Source organism: Lasioglossum baleicum, chromosome 9, assembly GCF_051020765.1.
Source record: "Lasioglossum baleicum chromosome 9, iyLasBale1, whole genome shotgun sequence".
Taxonomy (NCBI): Eukaryota; Metazoa; Arthropoda; class Insecta; order Hymenoptera; family Halictidae; genus Lasioglossum; species Lasioglossum baleicum.
Window position 1 is genome coordinate 14,142,439 of NC_134937.1, and position 22,776 is coordinate 14,165,214.

Sequence of the window (22,776 nt, forward strand, 5' to 3'; positions counted from 1 at the left end):
AAGATCCACAGCCTAGTGATGAGAAAAGTATGCACGTGTCGCTGTTCCACTTTACCGTTCTAACGAGAAATTTTTGATTTTCACAAGTACTATGGGAATGTCGTGAGCAAGCGGTTAATAAGTCAGGTGAACAGGGCGGGTTGATTGAGCGACGTGTTCCCCTGATTATACAAGGCAGGCCGTGCAAAGTCTGCCGGTTGCCGGCTCGCAGCAGATTTCAAGCGGGCCTGAATCGGCGTTGGTGGCAAAACCGCGCGTTAATTCTCCGCAATTTCGGGAGTCCTTTCAGCCGACGGTCGACGCTTATAGAGGGACCCCGTCGCGCAAACATTGGTCGAATCGCTCCACATCGTTAACGACGCCGCAACGGGGCTGCGCGAGTTTGCTCCCAGGCCTCCGCGGAGATGATCGCGCGTCGGATAATGGTCGGGCCGCGTTAGCCAGTAATCAAACGGTCATCGATGACTCGCGTATTAATTAATTCCCGGCACGGCGCGACGTAACAATAGCCTAATTCGAATGTTACGCCGTCGCTGGACAATCGGTCGCCTCCGACGCGTGTCGAGCCCACTGGAAAATCGGTCTCGTTCGTGTGCTAGTAGTTTCGGCGTTCGAAGCTGCGGTCGCAAATCAGTCCATCCGAGCAATCTTCAATTTAAAAAAATTTTTAAGGGTTTGTTTAAGGGTTTGAGGATTCTCTGACTTCTGCGTCAGGCCATACTTTCCGGCCATTGTTCGATTTATTTATATGTATAAATATATGTATACAATGGCAGAGAAAACTAACTGAAGACTCTCAGCTATACGAATGGCGTTCGTATAGCTGACAGTTGCTTGCCGCGGGAAAAATTGAACGGTTCCATTAGCGAGTTTCAACTTATTATTCGCTCTCCGAGAGTTTTTCGTGCAGGTCTACGCTAGCACTCTCACTACCGTGTACACTGACGAAGTTGACTCTCGAGAGTAACTCGCGTACTTTTAAACATTTCGGACATTTACATTGCTGGTTCGGTGAATCCGCAGTTGCGAAAATCATTCCTTACCTTGACAACCTTCTTCCCTCGGCGGAGTAACGGAATTCGAGGAACGAGATTGCGATTCAATTAAACGACAATGAAAGATGCAGTTTACTGGCAACACGGTCCAACCCCCTGCGCGCCCCCATGGTCGAACATTTTCCGAAACCCCATAGAGACACTTGGTCGCGGGGGCCATTTGATGCCAGCTGCCGCCGTGGATATTGGATAAAAGTTCCTCGGTCCCGCGGAGAAAATAATTTCACGAGGCCGGTCCCCCGCCTCCGTCGCACCCTCTTTCAGCTCTTCGCACCTCGTCCACCCCCCGCACAACCCCCATGGGGCGAGAGAACGCGTTTCCCCCGCTGTTACTCGGGAAAGAAAGTTGCCCGACGCCCCCTTTCGGATTTCCTCGAGTTGTCGTGTTTCTCTGTAGACAAAACGGCCCGCGACGCCACCTGGCACTTAACATATATGGAAAAGTGCCGTTCAACCCCCGCTAACCCCTAAACTTCTCCCTGAACCCCCTGCGCCGATTAAGAGGCGGAAACGACCCTGCCAACTTCCTGTCTACTTCCGTTTTTTCTTTATCTTGCTTATCCGTGCACGTTGGGGCCGCCGTGCAATCATTTGCGATCTTTATCTGTATTGTGCAGTATACACGATTCTACAGGGTGAACCACGAATCATGATTTGTTATTAGCAGTCCGATGGAAAATGTTCTCATTAGTGCTTTAGAATGTGTGTTTTGGAAACAGCCTCAGCGAGCCACAATTTTATAAACTGTTAATCCACTAATATTCTTGCAGTCCTTCTATTTCATTGTCTCATAAATACATTAAATCCACAATCTAATAATGAGCGAAGGTGTTGAAATTCCCATCCGGCGCCGAGGAGCGATGAATTCGATGAAACTATTAAAATATTGAATAATAAATTGTACAAAGAAGAGAACGAGGTATAAACGAAAATCAGCGAGACAGCGGTGGAATAGTGTTCGCGGCAGACTATAATCAGCCCGCGAATTCCGCCGGCGGATAGAGAGAGGGTGGCCGGAAAACTATTCGGGAGGAGCGCGTATGGAATATTTGAATTTAGATTGGAATATTTAAATTAACGAATTCGAATCAAGTTTAGCAGTTTTAGCCGAAGCCGGGGGAAAACTGGCGATACTGACCCCGCGCAAAAATGGCCCTTTGGTAACCGAGTTACCGTCCCGGAACGACTTTACTCTCGTTGCTCTCCGCCGTCGAATCGTTACGCGTTGCGTTGCATCGTTGAAAGTTCATTTTCCACTGGCACGGTTGAGCATCGAGTGCGAGAAGTTTGATAAAAGCGGCGAACACGCAGGGCGAGAGACGGCCCGGGCACCTGTGTAAATTTTCAAACTGAGACGCGGCCGTTCGTAACGCGCGGTGATAGAATATGTGGCCCGTAATACAGCGGCGCCGAAAAGTAATTTACCACTAAATTCCCGATTCTAGAAAAATTATTGCACTTGCAATACATCATTCATCTTTTTAAAAATCCAGATAGTCCTTCGTAGAGAAACATGGAAATCCTTTTCGGAAGAAAGGAATAATTAGTTAGGCTAAGATTTGTTTGTCAGCAGGTGATACGCGAATAAAACCGTTGGGAGAAGGACAACAGAGCGGATGCCCGGCTAAAAGGCAATCCCATCGATTTTTTTGAATAAGACAATTAGCCCGAGAACAGAAAGGGAAACGAGATAAAACAGAGGAGGAAAAATGGAGGAGAGCAACGAGGCGCGGGCGCACGCTTTGTGTGCGAGAGGATAAGAAGGCATTGCCCATTAAAATGCAGCGTGCTCGTCTGCAATCAGACCGGTACAGGCTCCTAACTAGCTACGGATTCGACGGGAGCGAAGGATACGAACCGGAGTCGAAATGAATCAACACCGATTAAAACCTGATTAAAAATATTATCCCACTTCTCAACCATTCATTTCTCACACTTTGCAGATTGCATAATGTCGTACTAGGATCTTTCGGAAAATTCTGTAAAGAATCACTAAAATGTGGCCAGATGCACAGTGTAAAATTACAAATCTAAATGTTCGAAACTAGGAAAGGAAACATCACAGTAGCAATCATCTAGTAATATTGTATAAAAAATTGTACAGAAAATTTTTTTGTAGTCACGGAGGACCCCAGACTTTTTCGAATCAGAATTGTATTCAAATTGTACTCCCACATTTATGTGTTACTTCCAACTTACTGAAATGATTAAAGAAAGGAGGAAATTTTTACAAGGTTCGCGGGTCTTGTAAATCGACGAAAAAATGTGTTTATTTCGCATAAAGAATCCGGCAGTCTTTTAATTAGTATAGATCGTATTTGACCCGTAAAGCATTGCGTATCGAGCTTATTGTACAGGATCGAACAAACAAACGAAGGTGCAGTCGCGACTGTTCCTAGCCAGTCCGCGGGGTTCGAATGCCGAGCACGTGCCTTTGTTACGAGATAATACCACTTCCGAATTTATACCTAAACTCCTAGCTAGTCCCGGGGACTTGAAATTCGCGTTGCTAATTAACGAGCCGAACAGGTCGTAGCGCCCGGGAAATAAACAATGGTAAACGTTGACATTAAAAGAGCGTCGCCAGTGCTGCTGCTGCTCGGCCCCGGACCACGTTGGAATACAAAAATAACGCTGAACGAAAACGCCGCTCTGTCCCGGGGAAAAACGCGCCCGCCGATTCCGATGGAGATTTATTTAAATTGAAAACGGGAAATAGAAACGGAAATATAGGGAACCGACGGAAAATAATCCTGGCCGGCTTCCGACAATGTTTTACCGTCTATTAACTTCTCGATTTTCGAGCTTTCTCTCCTGCGAGGCCCGCTCGTCGGTCGCTACGAATTTTGGGGAGTGTCCCATTCATTTATTTCGATATAGAAGTATCCCTTTTCCATTAAATTCGGGAAACTTTGCGAAACTAGAAGAATAGACAAAATTAATTATGTATACAAAAGTTGCTCGAAATCGATGTACTAGTGTTTCTACACAGAGACGAATGAGAATAGATTTTTCCCAATAATTTTTGGTCACCGTGATTAAAAATACAAATTTTTCTTGTTCCCCAGATTTTATTACTGACTGCAGGGAATAAGTATTCTATTTTCCCTCGATAAGACTAAATGACTTTCCGAACGTCCTACTACCAATCGTACAAGTATTCTATTAACCAAATACTTTACCATTCTTGATCATTCAGATAAAATTTGAAATGCTCTGGCTCCAGAAATTGCTGCAGGATAAAATACCGCGAACCACGCTATTCAAACGAGACAATAAAAATGATGGGGTTGTGGATGTCGCGGAAGACATCGCAGAAAATGGATACGACGTGAAAGGGTCCGTGGCGAGGGTGTTCATCTATCCTTTCGGTGACAAAAGCTCAAAGGGTCGGAATATTGAGATAGCTCATGGTAATTCGAATGCTGATTGAAATAAAAGGTCACCGGGAACCGGGGCAAAACGAATCCCCGCGGTATATATGACGTATGGTGGTTAATGGAAGCTAGCAGGATGGCGGCTGGAGAAAGGAGGGTACGAGAGGCGTACCAAAAGAGCGAGAGAAAGAGATAAAGAGAGAGAGAGAACGGTGAAGGGACGGAAGAGAAGACTCGATTACACGTCACCGGCAGCCCAGGGCCTATTGGGTCGCAATCGGTTTTTCATTACCGAAAGCTTCATCGGCTTTATACCGAATTGTACATTCGCCGGACCCTCGTGAAACTCATCAAGATCGTACGTCCTTTCGGAACAACGATCCGCGACCTTCTGGTCACCGTTTCTGGCCATTGTTTCACTTTAATGGAACTGGAAACCGTGCGCATGAAATATGAGAACCGGTCCGATCCTACGGGCGAAAGAAAATTGGAAGATGAGCGTTTTCAAGCAGAATCGCTTTCGCGTTGAGTAGGAAGCAAACTAATTCGTTATTAGTATTAAAATGGATTCCGTGCATTTAGGAAAATGAACAAATTTGTAACATTGTACATTGACTAATTATTTCTAGAAGTTAATAAAGACGGAATAAAATTGTTGCACAGAAAACCGCAGTCTAATGTATCCGTGAGTGTACTTGTGAGTCAGTTTTTATTCTACATGTACACGATACTTGAATGAGATAGGATTATAGGGATGTTGTTGTTGGCGAAGACAAAGTTTAGGCTTCTTGTTGGGGGCTCTTCAACCTGTTGCACCAGATGAACATTGGCAGTTGCTGATGCTTGCTGGGTTTTATTGGTTCTTTTGAGTTCCGAGACAAATATGACAACGATCGATGCAGGACATGGTCTTTTTGTTTATTCCTCTGGTCATCCACTGTGTCGGAAGACGAAGAATAAAATATGATAGCATGTATTATTAAATGTCAAGAGAGAAAGAGAATATATCTATATATGTATGGTTTCCTATTTTCTATGTATTCTAAAAATTAATTCGTGTAGGTGGTAAATTTTTATGGAAAATAAAAATATTATGATTTGATTCTACATAGCAGGGGAGGTAAATAAAAATTTATTTCAACTGTTAGTCGTATTAAGAACGTTAACAGTTACGTTAAAGGTAATGTAACAACTGTCTTATATTTTTCTAAAATTTCTACTGAATTGTATTTCATTTGCAAAGCGAGTGGAATGGGGCTGGAAATAGTCAGACAGGTAGAATGGGGCAAGCTGTGGTCAGACAAGTGAAATAGGTAAAAGAGTAAGTAGAATAAGACAGGCAGTTGTCAGACACGCTCGACAGTAGTGCTATTTATCCCAAAATGGTACAAGTAGCGCCATCCTGGCACAATACGACGAAACATCTCGAGCCCCCTTATCATTTCTGATTTTTGGAAGTTTACCGACACACACACACAATATTGTGGAACTAATATCTGCGATCCGGGTTCACGCAGATCGTTGCAGATGTCGCTGCGTGTGCGTAAATGATTCTAATGCGTGAGACGATACGCCGCAATCACAATCAGTATCAGTTGCATGTTTATTTTTACGAGCTCCAGATGATACGCAAGTAAGTTCGTGTCAATAACTTTTGGACTATCGAAGATTTTGGTGAAACATCAATGTAAATTTTTCCGATGTGAGTGTGAACAGAATAATTACCGTGCGATCTAGAAACGAGTATGCATATGGAATGTTGTGGTTAACAATTTATCGGACAGTTGATATGCAGAGCAAAGTGACGCTTCTTTGAAAACAACAATAGACATCAGACAGGACGATGTCGTCGTCGCCAAAAAACTCGATCAAACAGCCGATTAGGCGTCTGGAGATACAAATTAATAATTTCAACGTGGCTATACCTCATCACGTTGATCTGTTGCAACGACACAAGGCTAATATTCTAAAAGTAAGTCTATCATCAAGTCTATCAAACTTGCTGTTATTATTTCATATATGTTTACGCAACTGTCCTTTGTTTCTGAATACTTGACTCATCCATTTCTCTTGCGTTCGCAGTATCAAGCACAGCATGATTGGGTGAAACTGAATAAGGAACAGATCAATGTATCGAGGCTCGTGAAACAGCTGAAAGAATTATTGTACCAGATGGAGACCCTCAGATCACAGGTTTTGGACTGTGATATCGAACAGTTCGACAAGCGGGTTTCTAATGCTCGCAACAGTCTAATGAGTGCAATCGAAGAGTATTTTGGTAAATGAATAAATTTCATATAAATTCTACGTTTGAATCTTCTTTATGCAATACATTGAAATAACATGTACATGTTTACAGAACTGCAATTAAACTTACCATCGTCGAAACCAGAGTCACCCAAAAACGAAAATCACGAAGAAGAGCACCCACTTAACGATCGCTATGTCCTGTTGCAAGAAGTACAGCAGGAGCTGCATGACGAGCAGGCATGTCTGCATACTTGGAACACTCTGCAAGATGACATAAGCCAGTTTCATGAATTGTTCGTCGATATCAACAAGATGGTGGCCGTAAGTTCATTGTGTTTAATTTTACATATTATTTTATCACACCTTTAAATATCTTGTTTATCATTGATACTAAAAAGAAAATCGTTGAGCTCGAGAAAAGTTGTAAGAGTGTAGAATGCTTTCTTGTGATTAGGATCAGAGGGTGTTAGTGAACAAAGCAGAGAATGACATAGAGGAGACGGAAGTAAACGTGACGGAAGGTGAAAAATTGCTTGCAAGGGCTGCGAGATACAAAGTTGCAACATATCCGTTAGCAGGGGTCATAATTGGTACATGTCTCGGGGGACCGATAGGTTTGGTGGCAGGGCTGAAGATTGGTGGAATCGCTGCCATAAGTGGTGGCTTGTTAGGTGAGTACAGTAATTACTTTTGCATTCGAGAATCATAGGAAACATGTCCGACATCGGGAATAGAATGGTTAGAAGAAAATTCTCTATTGGTAATCTGCATTCTCGTGCATGTAGGATTTACTGGGGCAACGATATTAAAGAAAAAACAGTTGCAAATGCAAAAGTCACAGAGTACAACAGACCGGACCATGACAGAGCAATTGAAGTTGGCGGAGAGACCGTCGTCCTCGCTTGAGAATTTGCGAGAGACTAAAAAAGATTTGTGACCCAAGGAGAATGACGACATTGAGTCCAAGAAGAAGAAAGCTTGTAATATCTTTTAATCTTATAGGACTGATCGATGTGATACGCGATATCCACTTCAAATGCCGATTTCTTTTCTAGAATTAAAATAAAATGGGGAAGCAGGGGAATTGTACCATTGATATTTAGTATTACACGTTGTCTTCGAAATGGCTTGTGACTAGTTTTATCCGATAGTATATTGCACCTTCAAATTCTAAGAGTGACGAACAGACACTAAAGAAACGCTGCCTTCATTGACAATTTTTATAACACGTCGATCCTGCGATAGTTTCGTTGCTATCGCATTATCGCAGCACTGACAGTCGCGTAGGGTTGTTTATATTAGGTTAAAATTACGTTACCGACGCACCAAATTATTCTGGAGCGTTGTTTATACATTTCTATTGAGAAAATGTACTTACCGTGGAAACAAACTGCACTTTCTCACCAAACATACGCTTGAAACTATTTGTAAAAGGTAATTATAAATTAAATGTAGGACTCTATTTATAAACAACCGCCGAAAAAATACATTGGCAATATCACAGGACCTGAGAGTGTAGTAGCGTATTTACTTAGTCTAATCGAGATCTCGATCGATACCTAAAAAAAAATATCGAGCTTTCAAAAAGTGTTTCGCGAATTTCATTCTATGTAATCGAATCGAATAAAAATTGTTCTGCAATTTGTCTTTTGAATTGCGATTTTATCGCAGCTGTCCTTATCAGAAAGTCTTTTCCTTTCTTTGCTACGAAAACGGAATTTTCGTTTTGTAAGTTGATTGTTGTAAGTTGTAAGTTGTAAGTTGATTCTTGCAAAATAATGCGTTGCTCAATGTGTGTTAAGAAGATATAAGAATACGAGTATGTCTCTTGAAGCGTAATTTTTCAAGACTATTACCGCGATTTCAGACTATTTAATGAATCGATTCAAGAAAAAACTAATTGCAATATTTACAAGCTTCTAGATAGTGTACGAATATATGTTTGAGGTGTACAATAATCGTCATAAATTTTCTTTCTGCGATTATACGGGACGAGTCTGTTATAACTTTCCGGGACTTTGAAAAATATTTCCGCAGTGAATTGAAAATTGTGTAGACTATTTTGTACAGTTCGAGGACACAGGAAGACAAAAGTTGGTGGTCGAGCGTTCGCTACAAAAGGCACCCAATACAGTATATTTAGCAAGTAATAAAATACATCGGTGTTAGACACAGTACAATACTGAAATAATCATGTTATCAATGTAAATATATGTGTATTTATATACATTTCGTTAGAATGATGCGGGGGATACTTATCGTCTACGGACTAAAATGATCTACTTAAAAAAATATTAATAAATATCTACGAGCGTGTAACGTTTAAGTGACTATCGGTGTATCTTAAGGTACCGGGTGTTATTATCGTCATCGATGAGAGAGACATCCCTGGAATTCGTGAAGCGGTACCAAGCCGTGTGTGTATGTCTCTGTGTATGTGTGTACGTGTGATTCCCCATCGGAATGAAAAATTCGTTTCCGTAAAATACCATATAGAAAAAGCTCCTCTTACTTTCCGGTTCCCTGTTGTTGGTCTCGCTTCCGAAAGGAACGGGATGCCCAGCCGGATGCACCGATTTTATGGCATGATTCCGATTTCCATCGATCTCGATTTATTTCCGACTCGTCGAACGATCCACGGAGTCGATAGAAAACGTAATAAAAAAATAGAGAAAGAGAGAAGAATACAACTAAATCACGGCTCGTCGGGAGAAAAAAATAAGGACAGAAAGAGAAAAATGACAGAAACGGTACTCTCTCGGTGATGAGAATTGAAATTAGAGGGAAGGGTGCATCGGACTGCGCCGGAGAAAAAAATCTTTGCAAAGATCCACACTACGGGCTACAAACTACGGTGATTTAAATACCTTAAAAACAGTTTTCTCGGTCTCGTACCCCAGGAAATATGAAAGAAACGGTTTTGGTCACTGTCCCATAGAAGGTATCGCCGAGATACCTTGGCAGACCTTGGCAATTATAACGAAAAAGAAATGGCTAATCGACTGACTCGGAAGCGCGGCGTAACAATACAGAATTATTGTGACAGGATAATTGCTGATTGTTACTCGTGTGCCGTTTTCGTCCGTTCTCTTCCTTAGGTCGCCTAAGCTCGCCACTGCGATCGGTCCCGTTCATCGAACACAATGCTCATCCCGTTTTCGTGCCGGAAGCATCAGTCGACATCCTAATCGAGCCTGCACTGTCGAAAACACCGTGGCTCCTCGGGGGAAATTAGCATCGATACGATTATGCGAATCTCCTTCGCTCAAGCCTCTTCGTGTTTAGGGGCTCTCGCAAAACGTCCACATCTCGTACCGATCTCAACATAACTCCCTTAATTGAGAACGAAAAGACAAACGAAGAGGCGGGTCCGCAAGCTCGGAAAATTGCGAATCTTTGGAAATATAAGGCCCATACATCGGTGTATATTACGAAATTTTTTTTGTTGGTTATAGTTATTCTGGGGGGGGGGGTAAAAATGAATTATTGAACAATCGGAGCATTGGACAATTTGAGATTGTTAAAATAATTGAATTTTTTATTATTTGATAGTTCTACTGAAAAGAAGCAACTTTTATCGTAGAATCACTTCTCAACCCCTCATAGTTCTCAAGTTAAGATCACCGCCAATTTTCCACCCTATTCAGCCAAGTTAGGGCAACGAAAAAAATTGTGTAATATACACCAACACACGCTCTTCACACACCCAAAATTTCATAATTTTCTGGTCTCGCAGAGCAAAGATATTCCCTCGTGATGGGGGTGGTAATTTGGCTTTCGTTTACAGGCCAGTGTCTAGGTATACACCTAGAGGTGATAGAGGGTTTCGCAAATGACTGACATAAAAAGAATATAATATTATATATATATATCTCTCTATATATAGTATGTATATATATATAATCTGGAAATAATAGAGACTATTGGTTATATTACTTGCGGCTACATCGTATAAACCTTTAATATTACATTATATTACAAAGTGGTATGTGTGTGTGCGCATTGGTATGCCTGACATTCCTGAAGAGCTAATGGAATACCTGAAGAGAGAGAGATAGAGAGAATGAGACATAGAAAAAGTAAAAAAAAAAGGTAGAAAGAGGGAGATAGAACAGAGGTGGTCTTCAGGTGTTTCATCGAACGAGAACCGTGCGGTGTCGCGACGCGTAGTGCCAATCGATCCATTAACTACACTGCGTATAAATAATAATATTTAAAAAAAAGAAGAAGGAGAGAGTACCACCGAGAGTACGAAGAACGGTCCTTGGTATCCAGGAATGCCAAAATGTTCATTTGGGGGGGGGGTAGGGGAAAAAAAGAAAAGATGGTAACCGGTGCATGCCGTTCGCGATAATTGCGGAGGCGCATCGTTGAAACATGCAGCCATACACATCTATATTATATTTATATATTTATATTCATATTTATATTCATTCATTTATTTATATATATACCCCGTCGGAACACATCTCTATCTATGATTCTCTTGAGCACGTTGGTGGATTCGGAGGAGACAGTATAAGAAAATACACGTTGCCGTCGTTACTTTCTGGAAATCAATGGTTTATAAAATTCAGACGTGACAACTATCGCGTGGATCCATTCAGAACACGTGTCTGTGTGTACTCGTGTGTATTCATGTGTACGTGTATGTATGTGTGTGTGTGTTCGAAGCGTATCAAAAGATAAAATTCACTTGAAAGTCGAGCTCGTGCGCCGTGCCGGCTCACAAAAGTTCTTTATGGGTCCTTGGATCGCGATGGCGATCGTTCATGGGACTCGGTAAGCGTGATGGCGGCGGTCTATGGGACCCCGGGCTCTTCTACAAGCTACGACATCGTCCCCCCAACTTACGATCGCCATGGGAGAATACTCGAACACGATCTAATACGATTTGAATCGTTACGATTGGTTCTTTGATATTTCATGATTGATGATCGAACGTTTCAACGTGGACCCATGTTGTGAGGACAACTCGCAAGTGAATCGAGAACATATACACTCTGCTCTATGTTAGGGCTGGCCCTGTTCAGGGGCGGCGTTTATAAATTAATGGACATGTCTTGGTCGTAGGGTGCGAGATTAGTGTCGGACGAAGAAGCCGAGGTAACTGTTGTCGTTGCGGTCGCGCTCGTCGGCGATTGAAGCGGCGTCGATGTGGCTGGCAGGTGAGACGTAGGACTCTCTAAGGTCGAGTTCCAGTGACTTCTCTCTGTACCGTCGCCACCGTCGTCCGAGACGATCGAAATGTCGGCTATGATGCCGCTCTCTGCAACGGAATCGGTTCGTTGCGTTAGGTGATGCTCAATCTCCTTGTCCTCTCAAAAAATGCTACTTCTGTCTATTAGCGACTAAGCGTTAGTTCGACGCTAAGAAAGAAATTTTTATTTAGCTCCTTTACTATTCTGTTTATAGGCGCTTGGCAACTTACGGTCTCTGTACGGTAGGGACAAAATAAAATTCTATTCTTTGCAACCAATGTTTAAGCAATACAATATATTTAAGTATCCTAAGGAAGGCTTCTCATAAGCGCTACATACCAACGCTGCATTGGCTGTTGAGCGTGGTGCTGCGATGATGAGGTCGAGGACTGGTGTCCAGTCCAAGGTTCAAGGTCGTAGGAGGACCACTACTACCACCGCTACTTGATGAAGAACTGACAGAGATGACACTGTGCGGCCTCCTGCTGCAGCGACCGGAGTCCTCGGACATGGACACTGCTATCGAGTTCCTAAATCTAGGTGCTGTTCAGAAAACCATAAATTAATCTCATGCTCTTGTACAGAATCTATATGATTCCACCTTATATGGAACAGTCTGCAATAAATTACTTACTTTTCGAGAGTTGAGCTACACTGATCGAACGGTCATTGATCTGATCCGCGCTAGGCCTAATGTCCAAACAAGGTTTGTTTCCGATGCCCATGCTCGACATCTCCGCCAGGCGCACTTCTACGATCGCAAAAGGCGTTCTCTCGTTAGAGCACCGCGGAACAATGATTATCGTTAGGTACATACGGACGTTCGCGAGCGGAGCAAGGTCCGCACGTCAAAAGACAACACAAAGGTGTCGTCCCGGCGAGTCTCGAAGGCATTTTACCTCTGTTTCGCAGCGCCTGCTTCCATAAAAGGTTGCTCAGTTCCTCCGTCCAGGCTTTCTTGATGTCCTCGCTCGCGCACTGCAACGTGTACGTGTCGCCCGGTTTCCGTTTGCGGAACCAAATCTCGAACTTCGTGGGCGAGTCGGCGATCACCGCGGTCAGCCCGATGTCCGTCGTTTTGATGCTGTGCTTGTAGATGTAGATGTCCAGGTTCTACCATCAGACAATGTGCCTCTTAGCTAGGATCGCCCACGAGAGATACTGTCTATACACACTCCCGTCTATAAATCATCGGACACTTACTTATCGTCAACATTACGGTAATTAAAGAATACAAGCTCCCAGCTTGATGTAATCGTTTTATTTTGATTAGATGTAGCTATCAAAATTTGAATAAGTGTCCGGCAACTTATGGAGTGTACCTCTGACAGTTTCCTTTACCTTTCTGTCGGGGAATCTTCTTGCTTTGCTGAAGAGTATAAGATCCTCGAAGAGGAAGACCTGTCGCAAGCACTTCTTGCCTTTACCTTGCCAGACGAGGAATTCATTCTGCCTCAGTAGCCTGCCTTGCTCCTTCACGTTCACCTATAGTCGTCGAACGTATTCAGAAAGAAGATAAGTTTGTCTATTACACTCCAGTTTGTTACGATTCAAGTAGACAATTTTTATTTCTTATATCAAATCAGCATTATCAAATGAACAACCGAACGATCAGACCCATCGTTTATACTCCGGGTTGATTTATCCTCGAAACAAGAGGGACAATGAAGCAATACATACATCGCAATCACGAAGAGAGTCCATGGCCAGTAGATCGTTCCCATGACGCAATTGGAACCGGACCATCTGCTCGGCAGCTCTCAAATCGGCCTCACCCTCGACCATCGGCTTCAGGCCATCCTCTTTCTCATCCTTCTCCTCTTTACCAGACATTTGCTCGGACAGATCCGTGCCTGCTTTAACCAGCTGCTGCAGGAGCAACGCATATTTACCCATTCGTTGCACCGGCTTCAGCAAGTAACTTGCTAGGTCCATCTTGTCGCCTAACTCGAGCTGCTTTTGCTTGAAGAACACTGTGCCGTACTCGGCCATCAAAGAATCCGAGTTCGGCTTGTTCTTGTTGTACAGGGCGTACAGGTAGAACTTCTTCTCCTGGAAAAGACAGGCAATTCTTATCGATCATTCACGTTTTTAATTGATCGATGAAACGATGAAACACACAAGAACACAAGATTATGAACACTATTCTTGAGTTTCCATTTAAATCATTTGTGTCTCTTGCACTCGACTGGGACCGTTTCTATCGTGCGCAAGGATCCCCAATCGAATTCCACCGATCATCCAAGCCACGGTAAATATACCTCGCGTCACCCGGCAAGTCTTACACGACCAGCCGGCCACGTAAGAAGGCTTAAGTCGCAAAACAAGTTAAAGAAGCCGTAAGATCGCCCGAAACGCTAACGATTCTGTTAAGCAACTCGCGGAACGAAACCTCGAAGAAAAAAGACGCCTTCGCAAGGAACCCTCGATTGAATAGGTTTGAAAAAGAACTCACATGTCTGAGGAAACATTGTCCCACGTTCATCGGCGACTGCTCGCACTGTTCCAATTCCCGCAGGAAGTGTTGGCTGTGGAACTCGTAGATCTTCTCCACGTTGCCGAAGATCACGTTGCGTTGTCCTCGAAGAGCCTGCGGTATGTCCTCGCGCACCAGCTCCGGTATGTAATTCTTGACAAGTTTGAAAAGAAGGGTTAATCATCCGGCAAGAGTCGTTCAACGTCTACGAATCACAGTGTCGGACAGTTACCTCTATTATGTACTCGAGGGACTTCACGTAGTCTCGTTCGGTCTGTATCATTTCCCTCATTATGAGCAGTATTGTTCTGCAAGGTGAAATTCCTCGTTAACGACCAGCCGCCACCACGACGTAACAATTCCGCCGCATAATCGCGTCACGGAGTTATTATAGATAAACAGTTGGCCATTGTGTCGAGCGTGAGCGCGAGGAAACGCGGAAGGAAAATCGGACGAAAACGTGGAATCAAATCTCCCACGGAGCGATCTTCTTGACTGTGCTCGCTTGCCAGGGAACTTTTAATTAGAATATCAATCACGTTCACTAGGGTAATTATACGTGCAACATTGTCGAACCTTGGAAAGGTTGAGAACATGATTGGACGGCGTCTCGACAAAAGAGTTACACGATTTCATTGGATACAAAGTACTTTGTGCTCGATCTATTTGCATGAGAAGATGAAGAAATTTTTGTCTTTAAGCGAATCTGGAGAAAAATTATTTCTACGAAGAAAAAATTAACGAAGAGGGTGAACATACTTTTTCGCCTTCATGCCTGGTGCGATGCTGGCTGCTCTGTGAAGGTGCGAATTCACTGGAGGCTTGACAAGTCGTCTCGGAGCTGGACTTCGGGGCGGAGTTCTTGGAGGTGAACAATCCAAAAGTTGTTCCGCGCTTTCACGAAGCTCCGCGATGTTGTCCAGCACTGGTCTTCCGCCACTTCCGGCGGATCCTATGCTCTCCATGGGGCACGCATATGATGCACTGCTGTCGCTGTCATCCCACGATGTTCCTGGTAAATGGGCAATTCGATAGAAAATATCCTCTTTCAGGAAATGATAATGAACCTATCTACCGACCAATTGGTCGGTTAATTAGTAGGCTTTAACAATTAATTGTGACAGCTCGATTAACCCTACAATGTTCCTAGAGTCTTCCTCGACCCATTCACATTTTTGCTATAGTGTAATAACTTTATTACCTAATTCCATTTACCCAATCTTATATTTCTAATGACACTTTAATATGTAGAGGGAGAATAGGAAAATGGTTATTACTATACACATTTCTTTCTGGTTACATCGTTTCGAACAACTGTTTTAATGTTGATCTTTTTACCAACCTCGTAAATAGGAATCGATTTTGCTTTGCCACATTGGAAACATAGTGAAACAATGGAGCAGTTTCAAAGATTGCTGTACTTCAAAGATTAATGCATCAGACCTGCGTATCTGAATTAGAAGTGTCCAATAGAATAAATATATAGGTTACTTTTTGCAATAAAGAACACTGATGTTGTCATGTTTATGTGCACATCATCGTGCTACTTACATCCGGTGTTGTAGAAATAGAAACATCGACCTTTTCTATTGTATAATATTGTTAAGCATTCAAAGTGTGCTCGGTAGATTTTATACACTTTCGAAAAACACTAATAAGAAATGAACTTTTTTAATCTGATTCCTACATCTTCGAATTAATTCACGAATTTCTAACGTTGCGCGACGACCTATTAGCTTGCTATCGCAAAGGTAATGAGATTCGTGAATTTCTACGGCTCATTAAAATTTACAAAAATTGCTTGAAGAAATTCTAGTACATAAAGATCTCTATCGAGAAAGCTTGTTACTCAAAAATACAAGATTCTTGAATCGTGGAAAATTTTAGAGGCTAAATAGAGGAAGAATATTACGTACTCTTGGCAAGAGTGTCCTCCCAGGATGTAGCAGACTCGGACGCGGCGTAGGACCTTCTCCTGGCCGGGCTGCCGGGTGCGGAAGTGGTCCTCGCGATCTCGAGGGCTTCCGCGCACTTGTTCCTGGCTATGCGGCATTGTTCGAGGAGGATCTCGTTACCGAGCTTCTCGGCGAGCGCCATCATTTCCGTGAAATGCTCCGGCGGCAGGGGTGGCCTCGCCATCAGGAACTGCTGGGCCCTTCTTTCGCCAGCGAGACGAGCCTCCTGGGCCCACTCGAACGCCCTGTCCTGAAGCAGGCAGCATCGCGACGTGTCCTCGAGGTACTCGCGCCTATCCTCCAGGCGGGAACCAAATCCTCTGAGGTGTTGCTTCAAGGATCGAGCGAGTTCGCGAAGTCCGCTCGCGCTCGCCGCCTCCGCAAGATCGCTACCCTTGTCAAGATGTCTCTGTAACAGCCAAAATACCATCCAAATCACGCCAGTCCATATTGCCATCTTCATCTAAAAATTTATTTTCTTTTTTATTATAAAGGAGAAGCTTTTTCTGATAAGAATATCATTAGAGCAGCATTGAGAAATTGTTCATATATGTGTCATATTCTCAAATGACGTCAACACATTAATATTTGCACAACATTGCACAGATGTTTAAACATCAACAGAAAAAGAACGATATAAATCATACGCGATCTCGCCTGCGCAGGCATTGAAGTCTCCGGTCACTCGCATAGTCACCTGGCACGCTATGTGTACGTTTCATTGCTGTACGGTTTACAAAATGTTGCGTGATCCACACGTGACACTCTCATAAATCTACGGAACCTTCCCCCGTCCGCTTTGCCGTGAATACGATATTGTGTGTAAACACACGGAAATATATCACCAGTCGGGTCACAACAAAAGAGAACAATAAGAACCCTTGGTCTTCGGTAGAAACGATATCCTGTTGTCTACGATTCGAACTGGAACTCCCGCGGTGCGGCACGGGACCCCCGTCCCTAATGGAAGAACCATAAATCGACATATGGGGAGAGGGAACCCATGAAATGGGGCTCTGTGGTCTGTACGCTGTGGGACGTTGTCTATTTGACCGAGCGAAGTTGGCGATTAAAAATGTCTACGATAACGTTATTAATAAATTGCACAGTTTATTGGTGTTCCTCATTCCATGGTTTCAAGGAAAAATTAATTGTTCGTGCGTTTTTGTGATAATCGCGGCAGGATGCAACAAGAAGCTTGTAAAATCGTGTTCCGATAGATTAACAGCTCCCCAAGCGGGTTTTCACTGGAACGACAGGGGTGGAGAACGATCCGTTCAATTTCCAATCTATCTCGCGTGGATGAGCACACAGCCCTTTCCGCGAGAGAGCAATATCGCCGGCGATCACGGGACCGTGAAATCCCGTCGGACATGGATCAGTAACATCCTGGAACAAGGACGATCCGGGCTGAGTACCCGTGACGAAACTGCATCGCGCGTCCCACGGCGAGCGTCGCAGGGCGCATCTCTTTCTCTTTCTGTTCGAGATCGATGGATCTCGCAACTGTTCCGAGTTTGTAACACAAATTTACGCCTGTAATCGGTGTGTCGCTCGAGTATCTGCTTCTCTTGAGCCCAGGTGGGCAGCACAGGGGCGTGAAAGATCCATAAATCCGCCCACCTACGCGATTTCACGTTTTCGACCAATCTCTCACTCGGACGAAAATTTACGCCAACAATTCAATCGAAGGAGGGGGGGACTGCATGTTCACCGGCTAATTAATATTTTCATAGTATTTTCTATTTTCTCCAAAGAGAATAACCTCGTGGGTTAGTCTAAAAATCCCGTGATTACAATAAAACCGAACAATCGTGACTCGCGGTGCAGCGAATTCTCAGTCAATTTGTTTAACTGCTTCTCGCACCGAACAATCCGCGTGTTGGACGATTTATTCCCAGGAATTAATTTCGACTTTAGCAGCGCGTTGAATGAACTCTATGTACGGTTTTAGCCGCGTAGTTAATATTCCGCATGCTGATTCGTTCAGTTTCGTTCGCGGCGCTCGAAGTGCACTTGATTAAAGTTTCTGTTTCGCTTTTCACAGTCGACTGAGTTTATCGACCCCCCCCATTTAAGGGGAGAAGGTTCCGTCTACTTTCAGCGTTTGTGCTTTCGGTGCCCTTCTCCTCGGCCACGTGGCCGTATCCCTTAGGGTTTTAGGGTCTAGAGCCATCGGAAACGCTTTTCTCCGAGCTCCGAATAGAGAACGCGTACAGTAATCGCGACACGTGCGGCATTATGCTGTTTGCGACGTTAACGACGCGTTTTAGGCTCCCGGAGCACTGTTTGTCGAACAGTTAACGAACTTCGTTAACGAACTGCTAGACTCGATCTCTATCGGTGAAATCATTCCTATTAAACTTTCTTCAACTGCGATTAGCAGTTTGACAGTGATGGAAAGCACAGGTTAACTCGAAATGGTGAATGGATAAATGGATCAATGTTTATGGAGTTCGAGAGGTTTAAGAGATTTAATTTTAGCGTCGTTTTCTATTAGTTCCGACGATTAGGGGGACGTTTGCATAAACGGAATCAATCCGAAAGATGACATTGAACGCTCGCAGCCCTGAACGTACCAGTCATTAGAGCTCCTCTGGTGAGGAATAGTCAGTCAAGTCGCGAGTGAAAGTTGCTGACATTATGAACTCCATCTACACCCATAGGCTCTGCATTCTTTCGTCGATCGAACCTGCAATCTTTTGCATCCATTGTTTTCGATGCATCCGAGACGATGCAGGCTCGCGCGATTAATCAGTTTAATTTTTCGAGCGGCGACCGGTTTCTAATTTTCATTGTGCGGATTATCTCAGGAGTAATCATTTCTCTGCTCGACTGCGTCAACTAAAACGAGTAAAGTGAGAGATCTGTGAAAATACAAAAAACTCAGTGGCAAATAGCAGCAGACGAGCTCGTAAAAAATCACGAGGCAGGAATACCGCCTGGATAATCAAAATTAATGCGCAGGGAGTCAGCAACACGTAACGAGGACGCCTGACGAAGTTTCAATTAGGATATTGAACATCTCCGTCGAAACGAATCGATTCGCGTTGCACTCGCCTGATTATGAATGGACGTCGGGTTGGGCGCGTGAAGTATTGCCAAGGGAGAATTCGAACCAGCTTTTCCTCTCTGCTCTATCTCCCCGACGTGTTTAATCAACGAAATTATTTAGGATCCCTCGACGATCCTCTCAGACACGCAAGAGAACGAGATCGCAATGGAAATTCGCCCGCATCTTGACGAAAGTCTAGAACGAAATGAACCTACCCGCATGCACTTACGAAAGTCCGAGCAATAGATCGCCGCTATAGTTGTATCGCGGCCTGGTTATGGTAATCGCTTGCACAGTATGCCGCGAAAGTATGCTCTCGTGCACACACCTTTACATTCCCCTTGCGTTTCCATATTCATCGGCGCCGTTACTTTGCCGGCGACGTTTAATTAATTTACTGGAAACACGATAACCCCGTACTCGAGTTCTCCGTGCTTCTGGGGGTTTCCGGCGCGGGAAACGATTTTGGAAATCTGGAGAAAAATTAGAGTATCATTTCAATAAACATTCAACAACTTCAGCACCGCCTAGCCCCTCCGCAACCCAATTACGCGGAAGGTTGAAATCCGTAATAAAGTGTAACAAGCAGAAATGACATGGCATTAAGCTAAAAGTCGTTCGAAATCATCGGAAACGAATGCATAAGCAGCTCCAACGATTTCCAAGAAGTCCGATCCGTAGGAACGCGTTGCATAAAACACCCTCGGATGAAAGAATGTTTAAAAATTGCTACACATCGCCCAAGCGATTGGCATTCGATGCGACTATTACCGGCGCCATAAAGGGACTAATAACAGTCGGGTGGTATAAGCTCGTGGACGCACTGTCGACGAAATGACAGTGGTCCCAGCGACATATCCCCTATTAAACAAATACTCGGTTGCATAATCACAGTCTCGGTAGTGATCTGTACTAGCACGCCGCGCCGGTTGCATATTTAGAACGCATCCAGCCGATGCAGCCGGAGGACGCGGTGCAATTACCGATCTATCGATGATGATCGTCGTCGTTGGATCGTGACAGGACAAATATCCGTGCGGTAATTACGTAACGCGGCCGATAGACAGACGCAACAGGAAAATCTGAACACCGGCCCAGTCACTGTGGCTCGTTATTACGCCCGGAATGTAGAAAGGCGTCTCTCACGCGGCGCATAATTGGCCAACCGTGAAACCAGATTAGCGAAAAACGTGACCGGGCTGGCTGCCAATCGGAATCGTGGGACGTGCTCCTACGTTAGGCGATTGAAAATTAACCCTTAGCACTCGCGACTCTGGGAGTCTCCGCTAAAAATGGCTGTGCCATTATTCAAAACATTTGTTTACATTATTAAAAATATATTGGTATCCAATCAAATCCAATATCCATGAGAAGATAAAAATCATGTAAAACGGAATTGTTCTAGGACGGAAGAAATAGCTGCGGGTGCAAAGGCTCAGCAACCGCTTCTCCCGAAAATTTCCTGGCCATTTTGCGCCACAAGAAAATGTTCCTCTTCGATTCTAACAAATCGATCTACAGTTAGGGACGCGATCGAAGTCGGTTATCCGGCTTTCATCGTGTCCGTGGCTCCTCTCGTTCATCATCGTCGCGTGTCGGCGTGCTTCCGCGTCTGTTAACTTTCTTGTCAGGCCGGACACTGGTTCTACAGGTAGTCTAGAGAGCTCTTTCCAGATTCCCGACGAACCGGACGTGTCCGGACCGGTTGCAAAATACGAGCTCGGCTCGCGTTTCAGACGGGTCCGGTTCCGAACGGTTTTCCTACCCGCCGGAGACAGCGTGCAGTATACACACAGTCGGGGATCACGAAAAACGCGCTTCCCTGTTCGACAGGCTGGCGTACCAGCTCGCAGAGGACCGTTCTGTCGTTTCCTGACAACCAGACGGGTTGAGTTTGTTGACCACCGTGGAATTCCATGCAAGAATGTCGCGTAACCGTGGTCACGGCCCTCGGAATTTCGTGTCGGCCATGACAGCGGTCGGGGCTTCGGATTAACATCTTATTATCATGTTATTAACGTTTCTACGTGGATCCGCATGATGTGCATCCTTCGCGGTGCTCAGAAGATTGTCTTAATCTCAGCTGGTGCCTTTAGACAACTGTTTTGTAGGTTGTTTTTACAAGATCGTTATCTGAGTGCCATTTTCAGAGGCTGCGGCTTCAAGAGTTTCTAGAGTTCATCTAAAGTACATTGTAGATGTAGGAGATGATTATTCGAGGCTCTAATATTAAGAACATGTTTTATATGTTTGCGCAAACGAGGTTAGAGAGCTGGCTGCCATGTTTACAGGTCTTCGAGTGCCATTTTCAACGAGAAAGTCTCAAGAGCAGATTATCAGTTTACCAACACTCTTCATTAAATAAACAGTGCATCGTTCATAAGAAAATCTGGATTTAAATCTTTGGTACGTGCCGTAAGAAATTTCGCCGAGATCCTCGGCGCAGTGATAACAGGTTGTTAAGCAAATGTAAATGGCCACTCATCGATGCAAATGGCTCGAGCAACTCGATCGACCAGACGCATTAGCTTCTCTCTAGCACCCTGTAATAATTCCATCTTCCCGTTCACGACTCGCAAAAATGCTAGTGTAGCATTTCGTCACGGATTTTTCAGCAAAACCCACGAGGATCTGCCACGGAGGTACACGAGGTCTCTGAATTACCACCGATGAAGTGTTTCGGTATCGGTCACGGGGATCTCGACGCAAACAGCCGACCCATCGAACGTTTCACTTCGCAATCGAACAAGTTCCGATGAAAATTCTCCGTTTGTACTTTCTCGCTGCAGGTGCAAAGACTACGATCCAGGCAATCATGCGCCGATATACACTATAGCGACTAGAAATATTCGCTTTCACGTACCATTCGTACCCTCGGACCGTTCGTTTGGAAAAAAAGATAGGCGATCCGAGACGCGCGAACTAATGCGCTGCATAATTAATACCGTGTGCATGTACAGTTGTGTGAGTGTACAATATACTGATGCGAGGAACGAATGCTTCGTTGATTTACGAGGCGAGGTAGAAAGGGTATGTACTGCTATCGGCTGTCAAAATTAATAAATCGGAGATCCGTGAGATGCATGGATACTAGTATTTTTCTTCATTCCAGGCCAAGATCCTTTAGCCTACTTCTTCGTCTCGGAAAAATGTTAAGCACCTGTGCTTCTTCGTTTTATCATTTAGAGAAATTTCTATGAAAATAAATAAATTAGACTGGATAAATTAGACTCGGCTAATGGATTCTCAACTCGTTCCCTTGCCAGAACTTAATTTCCCCGACTATAAATCGTCGTTTTAATTTATTCCAGTCCCGTCGCTTCGAGGATAAGAAGTACGACGACATAAATGGCCCTTTTGGCACGACGTTGCCCTCGCGCGAAGACGCACGGTAGTTGGCGGAGGGA

General features: G+C 44.1%; 2 protein-coding genes across 5 annotated transcripts in view; one reads left to right on the forward strand and one right to left on the reverse strand.

Annotated features, from left to right (window-relative positions):
- Positions 1-5,976: 5,976 nt before the first annotated feature.
- Positions 5,977-8,323, forward strand: Syx17 (syntaxin 17). The gene is made up of 6 exons (XM_076430049.1): positions 5,977-6,134; positions 6,217-6,404; positions 6,515-6,710; positions 6,792-7,003; positions 7,137-7,353; positions 7,468-8,323. The coding sequence occupies exons 2-6, from the start codon at positions 6,276-6,278 to the stop codon at positions 7,617-7,619; spliced, it is 906 nt and encodes a 301-aa protein (XP_076286164.1). The 5' UTR covers positions 5,977-6,134; positions 6,217-6,275; the 3' UTR covers positions 7,620-8,323.
- Positions 6,791-22,776, reverse strand: part of LOC143211916 (uncharacterized) — a 353,326-nt gene continuing 337,340 nt past the window's right edge. For all 4 annotated transcript variants that reach the window (XM_076430044.1, XM_076430043.1, XM_076430046.1 and 1 more), the window contains 10 exons: positions 16,276-16,723; positions 15,119-15,371; positions 14,592-14,667; positions 14,339-14,512; positions 13,564-13,935; positions 13,225-13,368; positions 12,783-12,996; positions 12,518-12,634; positions 12,223-12,426; positions 6,791-11,951 (listed from right to left, as the gene is read on the reverse strand). In XM_076430044.1, coding sequence (XP_076286159.1) covers positions 11,725-11,951; positions 12,223-12,426; positions 12,518-12,634; positions 12,783-12,996; positions 13,225-13,368; positions 13,564-13,935; positions 14,339-14,512; positions 14,592-14,667; positions 15,119-15,371; positions 16,276-16,723 — 2,229 coding nt within the window. In that variant the 3' untranslated portion in view covers positions 6,791-11,724. The remainder of the gene's footprint in view (positions 11,952-12,222; positions 12,427-12,517; positions 12,635-12,782; positions 12,997-13,224; positions 13,369-13,563; positions 13,936-14,338; positions 14,513-14,591; positions 14,668-15,118; positions 15,372-16,275; positions 16,724-22,776) is intronic.